Source organism: Bos grunniens, chromosome 2, assembly GCF_055505025.1.
Source record: "Bos grunniens cultivar Pamir isolate PY7600 chromosome 2, Bosgru_T2T1.0, whole genome shotgun sequence".
NCBI lineage: Eukaryota > Metazoa > Chordata > Mammalia > Artiodactyla > Bovidae > Bos > Bos grunniens.
In genome coordinates this window covers 92,312,392-92,330,224 of record NC_141166.1, presented here as the reverse complement: position 1 = coordinate 92,330,224, position 17,833 = coordinate 92,312,392, and the positions used below count along the sequence as shown (strand labels likewise).

The window sequence follows — 17,833 nt, the reverse complement described above, 5'->3', positions numbered from 1 at the left end:
AAAAGTTATACTAGGTGACTATCAGTAATTTTCTTCTTCTAGTTCAAGTACAAAGAAGGCTATCGTAGGCAGCTTGGCCATCACATTGGTGCCCGAGCGATACATGACGATCCAAAGATGATGTGGTCCATGCACGTGGCCAAGATCCAGAGTGACCGGGAGTACAAGAAGGACTTTGAGAAGTGGAAGACCAAGTTCAGCAGCCCAGTGGACATGCTGGGGGTGGTGCTGGCCAAGAAGTGCCAGACCTTGGTCAGTGACATAGACTACAAGAACTACCTGCACCAGTGGACGTGCCTGCCCGACCAGAGCGATGTCATCCATGCTCGGCGGGCCTACGACCTCCAGAGTGACGTGAGTACTGAGGATCATAATGACATGCAAAGGTGGGCAATCAGTGAATTAACATCCGTTGGATAAGTGGCACCAACCACTCCAGCCCCTGCAAGTGGGGGAAAACATTTCTTCTTTTCCTGTGAGTGTTCAATGTCAAACCTTCCAGATCACAAAGGAATATTGTCTGATACCCTGTCTGTCCAACAAACTGCATTTTCAAAAGTGTTCTTTATTTCGTGTCCTGTTGGTGAAAATGTTTTCCCAAACCAGAGATAAATACTTACTGGCTGTTTATATTAACAGAATGTGTACAAGTCAGATCTCCAATGGCTAAGAGGCATCGGCTGGGTTCCCATTGGCTCTTTAGATGTGGAAAAATCCAAGAGGGCGAGTGAAATTTTGAGTGATAAACTCTATCGCCAGCCTCCAGACAAATTCAAATTTACTAGCGTGACTGATTCTCTGGAGCAAGTGTTGGCCAAGAACAACGCCATCAATATGAACAAGGTGAGGCTTCAAAATTCAGAGTCATTACTCCTAAAACTGAACCAAAGGAAAAGAAGCATGATCAAGAAAAGAAAGAAATAGAAACTTGAGCAACAAAAGATATGTCTGTCTTTCTCTCTATATATATATCTATCCATATATAGTATCTATTCCATTCATATTTTAACATTTACTTCAGTAGTTATTTCATGATTTTGATAAAATGGCACATTTTTGTGGAAAACCTCTGCATAAGATATTCTAAATTTCCTTTTGTTAACATATAATTCTGAGTATCAAAAGACACTCATACATATCTGTTCTATGAACTGATGACTTGAAGATATGTATAAAATACATAATGTATATAAAATGCATAACTTCTTGTTATCTTTGTTTCTAGAGTTCTTGTGGCCCTGAAATTTCTATTAAATATACACTGAATTATTTTCCTGATGACATTTTTTATTTTCCTTGCTAGCGTCTGTACACAGAAGCCTGGGACAAAGACAAGACCCAGGTCCACATCATGCCAGACACACCAGAAATTACGTTGGCAAGAACGAACAAAGTCAACTACAGTGAGGTGGGAACAGATGCTAATTCTATGACATTTGCATGGCGTTTCATATTTCAATTAATCTGTTCATGGTGATGTAATATAAATAACCAATTTGTAAAGAATGCCATTTTTTGCTCCATGTGAGAACCAAATACTCGTGCATTTCTCAATTTCCATCCTAAGCATCAATCTTGAAGTAGCACAAATTACCATTTAGGCAGTGTAAATTTTAAGAACTGATAATTAAAGCAGTAACCAGAAGATTAACTAGACTCTCTTCTTTTATTAATTTAAGTTAGGAAATTGGCAATATACCAAAATACATTTATCTCTTCCTTATCAGGAGACATGAGAGATGCAGGTTTGATCCCTGGGTCAGGAAGATTCCCTGGAGGAGGGCATGGCAACCCACTCCAATATTCTTGCGTGGAGAGTCTCATGGACAAAGGAGCCTGGTGGGCTACAGTCCATGGAGTCGCAAAGAATCAGACACGACTGAAGCGACTTAGCACATAGCACATGTTACATAGCTGTGCTAAATTTATTTTCCATACATGCTTTATTTTTCCTAAATTATAGTTTAGGGTCAAAATTTACAATTTTTATAAGGTTTAAGTCAAGGATTAAAATCACAGTACAATCAAATAACTGAGAGACAGAGGGGACCTATCAATAAACACATTAGCAAGCCCATTTCCTGTTTGTTTTCTGTGAGTGTAGAGCTGCCCATATCAGAACCACAGACTTTTGTTTAATTGAAGTATAATTGCTTTACAATGTTGTGTTAGTTTCTGCTGTACAACAAAGTGAATCAGCTATATGTATACGTATATCCCTTCTCTCTTGAACCTCCCTCCCACCACCACCACCACCCCACCTGTCTAGGTCATTGCAGAGCAGAGCTGAGCTCCCTGTGTTATACAGCAGCTTCCCACTGGCTATCTATTTTTACACGTGGTAAAAAACAAAAAGGGGGGGGGTATATGTGTCAATGCTACTCTCTTAATTAGAACCATAGATGTTTAGGCTGAGAGGTCAGCCTCTGCTCTAGGCAGGAGTCCTCACCCAAAAAGCCATCATCCTGCCTTAGCTTAAGTGTTCTCAGTGACAGGATGCTTACCTCATAAATCAACCCATTTGTTCCGGCAGTTCCTTTGCAAAGTGTTTCTCACGTATTGGGTCAATGGTTTCTCTCTGCAGACCCACATAATTCTCTAAGACCATAGTCTGTGCCTGCCCCACAGAGATGGGGTTGCTGCTGTGTGCCTCCCCACCAACTCACCCCATGTTCTCTTTCTAATCTAAACATCCCCACTGTCTCTCAGTTTTTCCACCTGAAAAGTGGGTTTAACATTATAATAGTACTCTTCTCAGAGTTGTTATAAGTTCCTGGACATTCCTCACCTGACATCCCTGCAGAATGTGACTCTTAGAACCGAACACAGTCCTGCAGGTGAGGAATGACTAATGTAGATTACCATTGACTTTGCATTTCCTCTTCTGGAGATTCACCCTCCATTTCTTCACCCTGTGCCTTAGGAGTCCTTGGCAACTATGTCACTGCTGGTGCGTATGGGACTTGGGGTCAACCAAAACCCTAACACAACTTACATGGGCTTAAACTAGATTTCCTCTATCTTGTATTTATTCATTTGGTAACTTACATTTCAGTTCAAAGACTTATATTTATATCTCGGCAATTTTTTCTTCTTAGAATGAACCTATTGATTTAAGCCTGTGGAGGTTTTTGTGAATCCAAGATTCTGTCTACTGATGTATTACTTATTTCTCCCAGCTTTGTGCTACTTTCCAGGAAAATATTCTTTCTTTGACAGCCTATTTTAACATGTATTCCTCTTCTGCAGAATATAACTGAGAGAATTTAATTAGTCACCAACTTAAGTCATTTTATTTTTGGGGGGTAGAAACTATATTTTTAATGCTTATATAACTAACTCTAAATTGTTATCCCAAACTAAAAACATCAAGTGCCACTTTCAAAAAGAAGTGAATTTTCAGCTAAACTTACAGTATAGGTCCCATAATGCTACAGGAAAGTACATGCTGTATGAACAAGTGTTTTAAGAGGCAAAGGGCCCCTAGCCACTCAGCATTTCTGGAATTGTCAGCTCTGTCTTTATTGCAAAAGCTCAGAGCTGCTGTATGTTACACTTGGTTCAAAGAGGCCCAGGAAGAATCCCCTGAACTGAGTGCCTCACCTGCCTGGTCTGCTTTCTCCAACTTTTCTCTATTAGCTTAGTTCAATTTTGTTGTGTTTCTTTCTCGTTTAGGACAGGAAGATAAAATGCAAATTTGATGATGTCATTCTCCCTCAAACATTGTTGTTGTTTTCCCATTTCATATAGAGTTAAGCACAAACGTATCGCCAGGCCTTCACAGCCCAACTCCGACTTTTTTCAGTCCTGTTGCCATTTCCTCTGCCTGGCACTGCCCCCACTTCCTTTGACATCCCTGCACTTTTCCTCCCCCGTACTTTGATTCATACAAGTCCCTGTGCCCTTGACCGCCATCTCAGTCTATGGAAACCATGTTTATCACTGAAAACTTCCTGATCTTTCAATTCGGAATCAATTTCTCCTTCCTGGAGTTTGTTCTAATCATATGGTTAAAGCACCATTTGTAGTTTGACTTCTTGGCAGCTTGTTCCACGTCAGTCTTTCCATCAGTTCTCCAGCAATCTTGGAAGTGAGAAAGGTCATATTCATGTTTGGCTCTCAAGTACCAAGCACTGCCACAGCACAGAGTTAGTGCAAAATAATGTAGATTGAATTAGTTTTCCTCCTGTCCACTCTTGCCACCTAGACCCATTTGTTTCAGCTTTCCAAAACTGATTCCTTGTTAAAACTCAAAAATTTAAAACAATGAATAATACCTATATACAGTTAATGTAACATAACTTTAAAAATGAAAAACAAAGGTACCATGTTCCGTATCATTTTTAAGACTCAACTTTGCCAAAAAAGTCACAAAGCATAGGACTCTCAACAGTGAGATGATCACAGGCACCTACCTGTGTAGAACTTAGTGAATTGTTTTAGTTCTCTGTTAATATTTGGGTGTGAATGTCAACATCTAACTGATTTTTTTTTTTTTTTTGGCTCAAATTTAGAATCTGTACAAACTCGCCCATGAAGAAGCAAAGAAGAAAGGCTACGACTTGCGAAGTGATGCCATCCCAATTGTGGCAGCCAAGGCCTCCAGGGACATCATCAGTGATGTGAGTTGTCGATTTTACTGCAAGTATGTGGTCAGTCTGAAGGGACATTTTCACTGAACTAAATCTTTGAAAAGAACTTTCCTGGCCTTTTGGAAACAAAGCCTTATGTATTTGCATAGGATTTTTCTAAAATCTAGCTTTGAGGGAAATGAAAAATTGAATGTTTATTAAATTTTTATAACTGTTAAGACACAGTACTACAGTGAAAGCTGATCCACCAAGAACAGAGAGAGAGCCATTCATGTGGAATTTGTTAGAGTATAGCTGCAGGCTTGGAGGTACTTATATAAAATTGTCACAGTGCTGATGGAAAGAGTGACTCATAAACTTAAGTTCTCCCAGTGAGAATCATGGCCTGGCTTTATATAGCATTTTAACTCAAGAAATGCATATGACATTTATCATTACAATTCACCCTTATACGACTATGAGAAGAAGACAGACTAGCCCAAGCTTGCACCCTTAACCAGCTTCTGGCTTGTGGCTTGTACCTTGCAGAATAAAACCATCATCCTTCCCTGGTACCTCAGGGGATTCTTGGAGAACAGACCACTGCTCTAAAATTCAAGGCCCACTATTTGGGAATATGGTAATACACTGTGTTTTATGTAGAAAGATCATATTAGTGACTTACTTTAGTTTACATACATTGGGCCTTTCCTACAAGTGGATGAATGCAAATAATAATAGATACCAAAGTAATAATAACCAAAAGCACTGAGAAATCTGTGCTAAAAGTGTTACATGCATTATGTCACTTATTTTTCATAATTACCTTAGGATGTAAGTGTTGTGATTATCCCTGTTTTGTGGATTGCTTAAGCAACTTGTCTAAAGTCAAACTCTTAGTCGGTGGTGGAGTTGAAACTCCAGTCCATCTCATTCCTTCCTACTGTACTATATTGCCTCTGCTGACTCATCTATACTTTCTCACTCAGTTATCTTTGTGACTAGAAGCTTGTATTTTGGGTAATTAACTTGGATTCCAGGACGATGTCATTGGCCATGGAATAACAAAAACACTGTTCCTCCATGAGAATGAGAACCTATGACTTTATTAGGAACATGCTCTAACCAGCTGGGCTGCTATGTCAGCTCCCCTAGTTTAGTCAATTTGCAAAATGATGCCAAATTTGCCACCATCACTGAAAGTCTGAATCCATTATGAAATACTAAATTCTTTTCTGTTGCTACTGCAGGTAGTCCTTGACCTTGACTTTATCTTCACAGAAACCAGAAAATCATTTTACTACTTATTAAACCCATCTTGTCACTGAGCACATCTCTTTTCTGATATGCTTTTAGTGTCTAACCCATTTCTCCAAGTTCCTTGGTCCAAATGGCCTCTCCACTGTGTTCATGTCCTGCCTCAGGAACTATTCATTATTACTAGGCCATAGGTGATTTGGGGTATACACTACAATCATATCAGTTCCATCTATTTTATTACCACTATAAGCTTCCAGAGGAAAGGTAGGCGACTGCCTTGAGTTAGTGCTTATTAGCAAAAGTATCAGCTTACAACTGTGATATAAGCAAGACGATTTGTACAGACTTGTGACCTCTAAAGGCTTCTAATGAAAATCTGGTTTGTGCATTTTCATTTCAGTACAAATACAAAGATGGTTACCGCAAGCAGCTCGGCCACCACATTGGAGCCCGGGACATCAAAGATGACCCCAAGATGATGTGGTCCATGCACGTGGCCAAGATCCAGAGTGACCGGGAGTACAAGAAGGACTTTGAGAAGTGGAAGACCAAGTTCAGCAGCCCAGTGGACATGCTGGGGGTGGTGCTGGCCAAGAAGTGCCAGACCTTGGTCAGTGACATAGACTACAAGAACTACCTGCACCAGTGGACGTGCCTGCCCGACCAGAGCGATGTCATCCATGCTCGGCAGGCCTATGACCTCCAGAGTGACGTGAGTACAGCATCTATAACAGCCGTGTACAGAAGGAAATGGAACCATATGAAAGCCATCCTTCGTAAACAACTCACTGGGCTACTCAAACTAGGATTTCTTGTTTAGTGAATGAGATGTGAATCAGAGAATAGTTTTACTGTTTAATTGTGGATACATTACTAGGCTTTACAAGGAAGTGAAGTTTACTGACCGGACTTAGTCTTCTAAAAATAAACTGGAATTAAGCAGTGTTGGAATTCCAGGTCTACCACAGGGAGACCTTTTATTTTATTCTTTTAAGGGGGAAAGAACACATTTTTGTTTTTTAAAAAGTTACTCAAGGATTTGTTTTTAGCTTTCTTGAAAAACAAATAAGTTTATCATTAGTAGACTACTGCTGCAAGATTGTTGTTCTTATGAAGTAAGAGAAGTCACCGAGTCTGGACGCTATTGGGTCATTTCCCTGGCACTTTCTCCTCTCAGCAGGGCTCTTTGTGGAGCAGTCACAAGGTAATGACAGAACCGAGTGCCTATTGGAAGCAGAGGCACCATCTCCAATCTGGATGTGAGAAGCGCATTTTTTGCAGCATATGTTTTATAGATGTTTGAAGGAATTACTAAGCATTAGAGGACTTTGGAGAATAACATGAATTGACAATAATTATTCATTAAATGGTTGTTCCTAGAAACTGTAGCCTGCCTGTGGCAACTCCCACATGTGTTCTGTAGCCTTCCACAAGATGCAGAGCCTTGTGTTTTACAAAGAAGGCTTTGCCTGCACAAGGAAGGTACTTAAAAACAGTTAACTCACCCATGGAGTGACCACATTGACAGACCACTTGCCCGCATTTGTCAGGTGCCCTTTTGAGATCCCCTCCTTCTCATAGTGATATAGTCTTAACAATGTGGGAAGCATATGAAAGTTAAACAATCCAGAAGTGTAAAATGTTATTGTTTTCATTCTTGCTGTTATTTAAAGGGCAGTAACTACTCAGCATAAGGCAATTCCAACCAGCTTTTAGTCTGGACAGTAAAAGAGCCACCTGTATGCTCTACTTAGATGCTGTTCCAGGTAAAAATCCTTCAAATGAGCTGGGCAAAGGTCCAATTCCACCACTGTGAAGTAGTTATGAATGAAAGTCTTTAGCAGAAAAAATTACTTAAAGTGTCAAATAAAGACATGGAAAGACAGTTCTGGAAAGGAGTCCATGCTTCCCATCCTGAGAATTTGGTGAAGAGCTGGGTTGCAGACCAATAAGATGATCATTTTTTTGTCCTGAATCTTGAACAGTGTTAAAGTAGCCAAAGGTCTGCCTCTGGGCTTCAGAGGTTCTCTGTCATTATTCTTCTGTTTTGTTTTTACTTTCTGGCCACATGTGGAATCTTAGTTCCCTGAGCAGGGATTGAACCCAGGCCCCCTACTTGGGAGCACTGTCTTAACCATCTCCAGGGAAGTCCTGTCATTACATTTTAACTTCTTGTTGCTTAGAAAAAAGAGCATTACAGATATTTTTGAAATATAAGAAAAAACACATAGAAGGCAATAATAATCCAACCACTGAAAAAGCCCTCTCTTGCTCGTGTAATACACATAATTGTTTTCTATGCTATTTTTTTGTTAGCATCATATTAATGACATTTCTACAAGTCACTGATATTCTTTAAAATAGGCTTTTAATAGCTGCATAGTGTTTCTTTTGACTAGAAAGAACATTTATTAACATTTATTTCGGAGAAGGCAATAGCACCCCACTCCAGTACTCTTGCCTGGAAAATCCCATGGATGGAGGAGCCTGGTAGGCTGCAGTCCATGGGATCGCGAAGAGTCAGACACGACTGAGCGACTTCACTTTCCCTTTTCACTTTCATGCATTGGAGAAGGAAATGGCAACCTACTCCAGCGTTCTTGCCTGGAGAATCCAGGGACGGGGGAGCCTGGTGAGCTGCCATCTATGGGGTCGCACAGAGTTGGACACGACTGAAGCGACTTAGCAGCAGCAGCAGCAGCATTTATTTACAGAAAGCCTGTAGCTGGATGTTTGCGCAGTTTCTCTTTCTCTGGGTTAGCTTCTTTTCCTGTTGACACAGAGTGAACATCCAATGAACTGGCTGACAGAAGATACTCTTTTCAATTACTCCTGTCCTAACAACCTGAAATATTTTATCATTTTTTGTTACTTTTCTGGGTCATTTTTCAACATACTTCCTCTGCTGGTTTGTCTAATACAACGAGCCTGTTTTCTATAAAAGCAACAACCAGAATCGTACTTTATTATTGATTCTATTTGTATCTTGACCCTAAATTTTTCAATCTTGCTGAAGAGTTCCTGCCTTTTTCCTCCTCACAGAATGTTTACAAGTCCGATCTCCAGTGGCTGAGGGGCATTGGCTGGGTCCCTATTGGGTCTGTGGATGTGGTCAAGTGCAAGAGAGCTGCAGAGATACTGAGTGATAACCTCTACCGTCAGCCTCCAGACACGCTGAAATTCACCAGTGTGCCTGATTCCCTGGAGCAGGTGCTGGCCAAGAACAACGCCATCAACATGAACAAGGTGAGCTCCAGCTGCCTCAAGCTTCTCCAAGATGCAAAAAGAGGTTCTGAGACATTAATCACTAGTGGAGTTAAAATTGTCCATGCAAGTGTGGGGTCTGTTTACCACCTAAATGACATACTTGAAATCCTCTAAGTAATTTCTATTATCCTCGGTTGTAACCCTGATAACTATCATTAAGACTCAAACCTCAGTTGAATACTCTGTATCTTAGTCTGATTTATTTTTTCCTAATTAGGTCAATAACATTCCTGCTTTAATTGACTTTTTGTAATTCTGTTTCAAATGGTCTTCTATAACATGTTCTTTCTTTTCTATCAACATATTCTTTGATAGCGCTTATACACAGAGGCCTGGGACAAAGACAAGACTCAAATTCACATAATGCCTGATACTCCAGAGATCATGCTGGCAAGGCAGAACAAACTCAACTACAGTGAGGTAGGGGAAAATCTTGTGGGGCCATACTTGTGGTTGTCATTGTAGTTGTTTTCTACACTTACTTTTATGAAGAATCTTGGATCTCAGCTGTCCTGGAGGGTATAACTCTGTGATATGAACACTCAGCCCATCCAACCTTTCATCTGTAGTTGAATATCATATGCTATAGGATTCCAGGGGAAAACTGAAGTCACGTTATCTTTTCCATTTATGGTCTTTACTGGTGTGAGTCAGTGCAACTGGAGAGTATTTTTGGCATTTCCAAGGGGTAGTATGACCAAATGTAATACTGATATATTATTTATATGAAAACATTATTTGCTGTTTATCTGAAATTCAAGTTGAGCTTGGCATGCTATCTTCCTATTTGTTAAATCTGGCAGCCCAACCAAGGGGGCCTCTAATAATACGTAACCCTTTCCCACCTGGATCCTGAGTGGAATTGAGAAGGAAAGCAAAGCAATGAAACTAGAAGTCAAAATCTCACATCTTTTATTACTAAAGTTAGTTTCAAGGGCACGTTTGTATGAGAGCCAAATGAACTTGCTAAGTGAACCCCAGAATTGGGTTCCTCATCCAAGGATAGGCCACGCTGGAGCAGGAGAGTCAGCTCCACTTCCCTCGGGGGTGAATCCTGCTTAGAGCATGGAGATATGCAGAGGAGGGCACTGGGCATATTTTCCTAAAGGGAGCAGGGGGAAATGAAATAATCAAGCTCTTTTTATAGGAAGAGAACCTTAGGCATTAGAAAAACGTGTTCTCTGTTGACAAGGCTAATTACTATTTTTTTAAGTAAAATTCAATTTTATAGGTGCATGTTTTACTAACATGAGGCAGCCAAAAGTTAGAATCTTAAAGTTGTGATTGTACTCAAGTTAACTTTAAGTTGTGCTTTGATCGTTTTCTCATTTGTTTTTTAAATATTATAAAATATCATATGATTGTCAAAAATTTTTAATAATGAATAAGAGTATATAAATGTTATTTTTTATCAAATGAGTAATATTAAACATATTGTCCTGCAGCTTTCTTTTCACTTAAGATGTATAAATTGATGCTTTGTTCATCAACCTATATCACTAAATTATATTAATCTATGTTGGTATACATAATATATCATATAACCTACATATTATATATAAATCTATAATGATATAAATAATAGATTATTGTATGTTAATACTCATTGATATATTTCATTTGTTTCTTATGCTACAGAGTTTTTTGGTAAAATATAATTTATTTGCTTTCCAATACCGCTAGGAAGTTGTTTCCAGAGCCTTTCCTTTTTTAAATTTTGTGATATGTCACTTGATAAACTCCAGATTGTTGCCATCAAAACTTTCACTGTCAAACCTGCTTTAACTCTGACTTTCCTCCTATAGACTCTGTACAAACTCGCCAACGAAGAAGCAAAGAAGAAAGGCTATGACTTGAGAAGTGATGCCATCCCGATCGTGGCAGCCAAGGCCTCCAGGGACATCATCAGTGATGTGAGTACCAACACTCCATGGATATACAGATACACATGACTGGTTGGGGTGGGAGGGCAGAGTCAGTATTACAATAGCAGGCTTCTTCTGGGTGTCAGTTAAAGCACATTTATTGTGCTTTAAATGAAGTCTTTCATTTGTAAAGCCCTTTAATAATTTAACTCCAAAAGATTTTAGTATTCAGACCCCATAGGCAGAGCAAGTATCCTAAACTTCAGAAAAAAAAAAAAAAGAATTTAAATCTACATTTGTTTGTATCTTTTTGCCCTTTCATACTATGACCAACCTAGATAGCATATTACAAAACAGACATTACTTTGCTGACAAAGGTCCGTCTAGTCAAAGCTATGGTTTTTCCAATAGTCATGTATGGATATGAGAGTTGGACTATAAAGAAAGCTGAATGCCGAAGAATTGATGCTTTTGAACTGTGGTTTTGGAGAAGACTTTTGAAAGTCCCTTGGACTGCAAGGAGATCCAACCAGTCAATCCTAAAGAAAATCAGTCCTGAATATTCATTGGAAGGACTGATGCTGAAGCTGAAACTCCAATACTTTGGTCATCTGATATGAAGAACTGACTCATTGGAAAAGACCCTGATCCTGGGAGGGATTGGAGGCAGGAGGAGAAGGGGATGACAGAGGATGAGATGGCTGGATGGCATCACCGACTCGATGGACATGAGTTTGGGTGAACTCCAGGAGTTGGTGATGGACAGGGAGGCCTGGCGTGCTGCAGTTCATGGGGTTGCAAAGAGTCGGACATGACTGAGCAACTGAACTGAACTAAAACCTGCTCGGGATTTTTGCCAATCCTTTCTTTGAAAAACTACTTTAAGTGCTTCCTTTTGAGTTATTTTTAAATGAAAAAAGAGTTTTATGACATCCTAAACCAACAATATAGTGAGCCTGATTTCTCTTTCTGCTGTCTCTGAAAGAAGTACCTTTGGTGGAGAATTCAGACTTCTGTAAATATATGCTAGGATTTGTGTAATGTTGTTCCCTGAAGTGGACAGAAGATAATCCACAGTCAGCTCTTACTGCCACCAACAACACACCACTTTCTTATAGTCATATAATCTATTTTTCCCCCTCAAGGAATCCCAACAAACCTCACCCAAATTTCATCTCCAATAGACCAGGTATGCAAGGACGGAAACACAAGCCAGTCCGTTTCGGGAGTCCTGTAAATCAGTGAAAGTCGGCAGAGCCGCATTTGGGAGGGGTGCAGCGGGTTGGGGGTAAAATGGTTCCCGTGCACTCAGGAGTAGCATTCTCAAAATCACACGTAAAACTTCTGGGTTAACGATTTCACTGGCCCAAGATAAAAAAAAAAAAAAAAAAGGCTGTATTAACTCCAGTTGATTTTCTGAAAAGTGTTGCTGCCTTTATTTCCAGAGACTTAACATCTGCAAACCATAGAACTATGTCGTTTGGCCTGCTTCCCATTAGAGTATTGCTGTGAAGTCTAGTCAGAGTTTAGGATGAGGAGATAAGTTGATATTCAGATGATTCATTTCTCTACAAGAATTACCAATTTTAAAATAGAGTTTTATATTAATAAAACTTTTAGGCCTTTTTATTCATTTTTATTTTTTTAAATGACTACTTTTATTTCAGTATAAATACAAAGATGGTTACCGCAAGCAGCTCGGCCACCACATTGGAGCCCGGGACATCAAAGATGACCCCAAGATGATGTGGTCCATGCACGTGGCCAAGATCCAGAGTGACCGGGAGTACAAGAAGGACTTTGAGAAGTGGAAGACCAAGTTCAGCAGCCCAGTGGACATGCTGGGGGTGGTGCTGGCCAAGAAGTGCCAGACCTTGGTCAGTGACATAGACTACAGGAACTACCTGCACCAGTGGACGTGCCTGCCCGACCAGAGCGATGTCATCCATGCTCGGCAGGCCTACGACCTCCAGAGTGATGTAAGTGCTGAGACCCATTAAATACCGCTGTTGACCATGCTTATGATGGTAATACATAGTAAATACGCAGATAATGGTCTAGGATTGGTAAAGCCCTCAGGAAAAGAATAATGTTTTTTTCCTCCCCACCCTTAATTTACTGTGCTTTGCTTTTCTTTTAGAGAGAACATAATACCATGAACTATATCCTATTGGGCTTCATATGTTAAAAGACATAGACATAAAGTTTGCCTATCCACATTTTCCAGTCCTTTGCATTCATTTTTGAAATCAAGTGCCAAAACAGTTTCAGTAATCCTTGCTTTTGTGTTTGATCTCACCAGAACATTTATAAATCAGATCTCCAGTGGCTGAGAGGCATTGGTTGGGTCCCCATTGGGTCTGTGGATGTGGTCAAGTGCAAGAGAGCTGCAGAGATACTTAGTGATAACCTCTACCGCCAGCGTCCAGACACGCTGAAATTCACCAGTGTGCCTGATTCCCTGGAACAGGTGCTAGCCAAGAACAATGCCATCAACATGAACAAGGTGAGCCCTCAATTTGGGGGAAAATAAAGTATGGCTGTATGTCTTTGAGAATATCTATGACTAGCTAAGTCTTTTTTGTTTTATCCAGTTGACATCCTGTGTATGGGGATTTGGTTGGGTATCTCAAAATGTATGTAGAAACTTCTGCTTTGATATCTCTTGTGAAATAGAAGTAGGACAACTGTTTGGTGTTTAAATTGTTTTAAGTCTAACAGTTATACATGTTTGATATCAAGGTTTTTTTTTTTTTTCTTGTTTTGTACTTACCTAAGTAAATATAGAACAAACAAGTCAGGTGCAAGTCTTTATGACATTTATCAAAAAGAAATCTAGACATGGCATAACAGGTACATCTGCAGCCAATAAACAAACAAAATCATGGGATGGATTTGCTGATATAACCTCGGTACATATAGATGTGTATACATGCTTAGATAGTACTTGCTTTTAATCTAATCGAAGTGTAGGTGGTCTTGTAACAAAATACACACACATTTTCTTTTCATATCTTATCCTACACTTATATTTAGTGACTATATATATTGTAACATCAAAGAGATCGAAGAATGTTGGTGTACAGCACACAGCCCAGATAGTAAGGATGGTAACTTTCAACTTTTGTCATGATCGCAAAGTTAGAAACCTCTGTTTACAACAACCATTGTTTTCCTAATTCAATAACCTTTTTTATCCTTCACAGCGCTTATACACAGAAGCCTGGGACAAAGACAAGACTCAAATCCACATGATGCCTGATACACCTGAAATTACATTGGCAAGACAAAATAAAATAAATTATAGTGAGGTAAGACTGTTTATTTGAACCTGACCATGTTGATTTTGCTGATGTAGCAGAAAGGTCAGAATTATGGGTTTAATTCACATATTGACCAGTTAGCTTAGTTTTATTTATTTATTTTTGTCTGTAACCTACCATGAATATATGTATCCTTGTATTCAAAAATAGTTATAGAAGAAAATAACATATATCATTGTATTATTAAATCAACTATTTATTGTTGTTCAGTTGCTAAGTCGTGTCCAACTCTTTGTGACCCCATGAAATGCTACATGCCAGGCTTCCCTGTTCTCCACTATCTCCCAGAGTTTGCTCAAACTCATGTCCACTGAGTCAGTGATGCTATCCAACCATCTTGTCCTCTGTCACTCCCTTTTCCTCTTGGCCTCAATCTTTCCCAGAATTAGGGTCTTTTTCCAGTGAGTCTGTTCTTCACATCAGGTGGCCAGTGTGTTGGAGCTTCAGCTTCAGCATCAGTCCTTGCAATGAATATTTGGGGTTGATTTCCTTTAGGATTGACTGGTTTATCTCCTTGCTGTCCAAAGGCCTCTTAAGAGTCTTCTTCAGCACCACAGTTCAAAAGCATCAGTTCTTCGGTTCATAACCTTCTTTATGGTCCAACTCTTACATCCATACTATACTTCAATAAAAAAAAATAGAAAAAACAGATAAATACAAAAATATCTCCATGTCATGAGTATGGGGGAAAAACTCTCAAAGTCAACTATTAATGATTAAATCATATTGTGATTTTAATTTAAATAATTACTGCCATTTATCGGGTTAGTACTTGCTTCAAAATTTGTTCAGTGAGTTTCCTTTAGTCATCTCATCTGTAAAATGAAATAAAAATGGCTATTGAAAAATTTTTATGATGGCTAGATAGGGTAGTATGTGTAGTATGTCCTGGGTGGGGCCTGGCACATAATAACTGCTTAATAAACTAATTTCTTCCCTTTACACTCAAGTCACCATGAAAATTAGTTTTATTTAATCTATGCTTAAAATAGCCTGTTTATTTGATTTATGCTAAAAATAACCACATTTACAAGAACTGAAATAAGAATTCTTGAATTCATCCATCTCAAAACTGTAAGAGAACAATAAAAAAACATTTTTTAACCTACTGTCTCCAGCCCCACTAAATATCTTTGCAGCCCCACATATCTTTGCAGAATAGGAAACAGTTTCTTACCCAATTGTTCTCATCAAGGTCAAGAATTACCTGGTTCATTCAAGATGAATGTTGATTTCTTACATGCTTCTGTGTATCTTCATTCAAAAAAAAAAAAAAAAAAAAAAAAGAGGGTGGAGTTGCCTTTAATTTGAGAACACTGGAAATTTTAAGTACTCATTTTCAAGTCCTGACCACATTCATTATTTTACTCCTGTTAATTACTTTTGCCTATCATGTAGCCCTGAAGAAGAGGCACATCAAGTATAAATGAAGAGGACTCAGTTTCCTTTTGTCTAGCACTATAAAAAGGCCCAAGGACAAGCCTGATCATAAGTATTTGACTGATCTTGGCTTCAGTCAATTTTGAATGAACAATTTTTCTCTTGGCCACAGAGCTTCTCTGTTGGATTAGCTTTTCCCAGATGTTCTGCCTCACCCTAGACAGATGCTGTTAGTTTCTATGCCAAAGGGTAATGATGCTTTTAAGCCTCTCCCTTTTATTAAAATTAGGTCAGATGAAGTAGGATTTCTTTCTTTTTTTTTTCAGACTGCTGAGAGGAAATTAGGCTATTTTTTTTTACTTCTCAAATTTTCAGCTGGATTTATTTCTTTTAAATTGCATAATTATGTTAATTCCCTAAAGACTGTCTTTGAAGATTAGATTTTAGAATGGCCCATGTGAATTTCTTCTCAACCCATTACCAATGATACCTTCACGTCATACTTAGTAAACAAAATAAAAAAGCAACCATATCTTCTTTTTTTTGTCTTAAACTCACATTTACCTGTTCTAGTTCTCTTGGAATGTTTAAACTTACTAGACATTCTTTAAAACGTAGACTTGATGACACTAAAAGTGTTTTCCTTGAAGCCCGGCCTCTTTTTCCATTGTTGAAAGAATAAAATGTTTGGCCTGAAGCCACAAAATGATTCAAGCACATTTTTTCCCACTTATACATAAGGGCAAACTTGAGAATTTATCGTTCAAAGGAAAAATATAAAGTATAAGAGTATTTGACTCTCTAGTTACAAAATAAACGTTTCTAGAAATTTTTAAGAACAAATGCCCTCCCTTGGGATTTTATCTCAAATACATTAAATTTATTCTTGTCTACTTTAGCTTTTCCTTATAAAAAGTTGCAACATAAGAGAATGTGAATTGTCACACATTAATAATCCACATTAAAAACATTCAATTACATCCTTCTCAAACTCTAAAAGTTATTTTAAAATTATTACTAATTAAGAATTAAATTCTTGTAATGGTTCACAAGTTAAAAAAGACTAAATATTACAGGTAGAGATGACTTAATGCAGTGGTTCTCAAGCTGTGTTCCCATTGGAATACCTATGTTCTAACTTCTGTGTATGTCTGTCTTGCCACAGAAACTGAATAGTGGGTATTTTGCCAATTCATAAAGAAATTATTATAATTTCATCAGTTTTGTCCTTTTGACTCATAAATCCCTGGTTCCTGCTACCCCTCTGTCTGCTAGCAATTGCCAGCAATCAACAAAATGAATAGAGAGCAAATAGTGTTAACAAAGATATTCCGAAACAGTGGATGATCCTTAGCTTAGCACTGTTGGAATACAGGTACATGCTCATGGTGGTAGTGTTGTTATTATATCATATTCTCTGCTGGTAAAATTGACCCTAATTCAAACTTGCAGTTAAATAAACACATTTTTGGTAATTTCATGAAAAGAACAAATGCTGAGCAAATTCAAGCACATTTCAGAGTTAATAATGAGTACAATTTGAAGGAGTTAAACCTGCTAAAAGTAAAATTTCAAGTTCAACAAATAACTTGCACACTGTGTAAGTAAGAAGTAAAAGAGATCTTGTAAAAAAAATTTTTTTAAGGCTGAACATACTAGTTTTTGTTCTGTATCCAAAAGTAGTCTTCCTTTCATCACAGTCTTCCTTTGATGGAAATATTAACATATTTTTAGAATGAAAGTGAGCACTGTGTCTAAAAGTTACTACTTCTTTCCTCAGAACCTCTATCGCCAGGCCATGGAAGAAGCCAAGAAAGAAGGATATGACTTAAGAAGTGACGCCATTCCTATCGTGGCTGCCAAGGCCTCCCGGGAGATTGCGAGTGACGTAAGAGCTGATCACATGCTTCCATCTGTTACCAACAGCCCAGCCACCTGCATAGGGCATCACACTCTTGGAACACAGCTGAGAGTCTCTGTAGTCATCATCCACCCACCTGCCTTCATTGCATAGTCAAATAAATTGAGGCTTTGAGACAGTCAGTCACCTGTCCAAGTTTCATAGAGATACACTGGGTTGTGGTTCCTTTGATGCTCTTTTGGTCCTTGCTTAGTAAGACTGAGTACCTTGAGCAAAGTTAAGTGGGCATATGTTGAGCTACTCATA

General features: G+C 38.7%; 1 protein-coding gene across 45 annotated transcripts in view; it reads left to right on the top strand.

Moving 5' to 3' along the window:
- The window catches only part of NEB (nebulin), a 220,940-nt gene that overhangs the window by 83,581 nt on the left and 119,526 nt on the right, over positions 1 to 17,833 (top strand). For all 45 annotated transcript variants that reach the window (XM_086353306.1, XM_086353298.1, XM_086353272.1 and 42 more), the window contains exons 61-72: positions 43 to 354; positions 640 to 843; positions 1,304 to 1,408; positions 4,515 to 4,622; positions 6,232 to 6,543; positions 8,874 to 9,077; positions 9,414 to 9,518; positions 10,904 to 11,011; positions 12,631 to 12,942; positions 13,266 to 13,469; positions 14,170 to 14,274; positions 17,447 to 17,554. In XM_086353306.1, the coding sequence (XP_086209432.1) occupies positions 43 to 354; positions 640 to 843; positions 1,304 to 1,408; positions 4,515 to 4,622; positions 6,232 to 6,543; positions 8,874 to 9,077; positions 9,414 to 9,518; positions 10,904 to 11,011; positions 12,631 to 12,942; positions 13,266 to 13,469; positions 14,170 to 14,274; positions 17,447 to 17,554 (2,187 nt within the window). The remainder of the gene's footprint in view (positions 1 to 42; positions 355 to 639; positions 844 to 1,303; positions 1,409 to 4,514; positions 4,623 to 6,231; positions 6,544 to 8,873; positions 9,078 to 9,413; positions 9,519 to 10,903; positions 11,012 to 12,630; positions 12,943 to 13,265; positions 13,470 to 14,169; positions 14,275 to 17,446; positions 17,555 to 17,833) is intronic.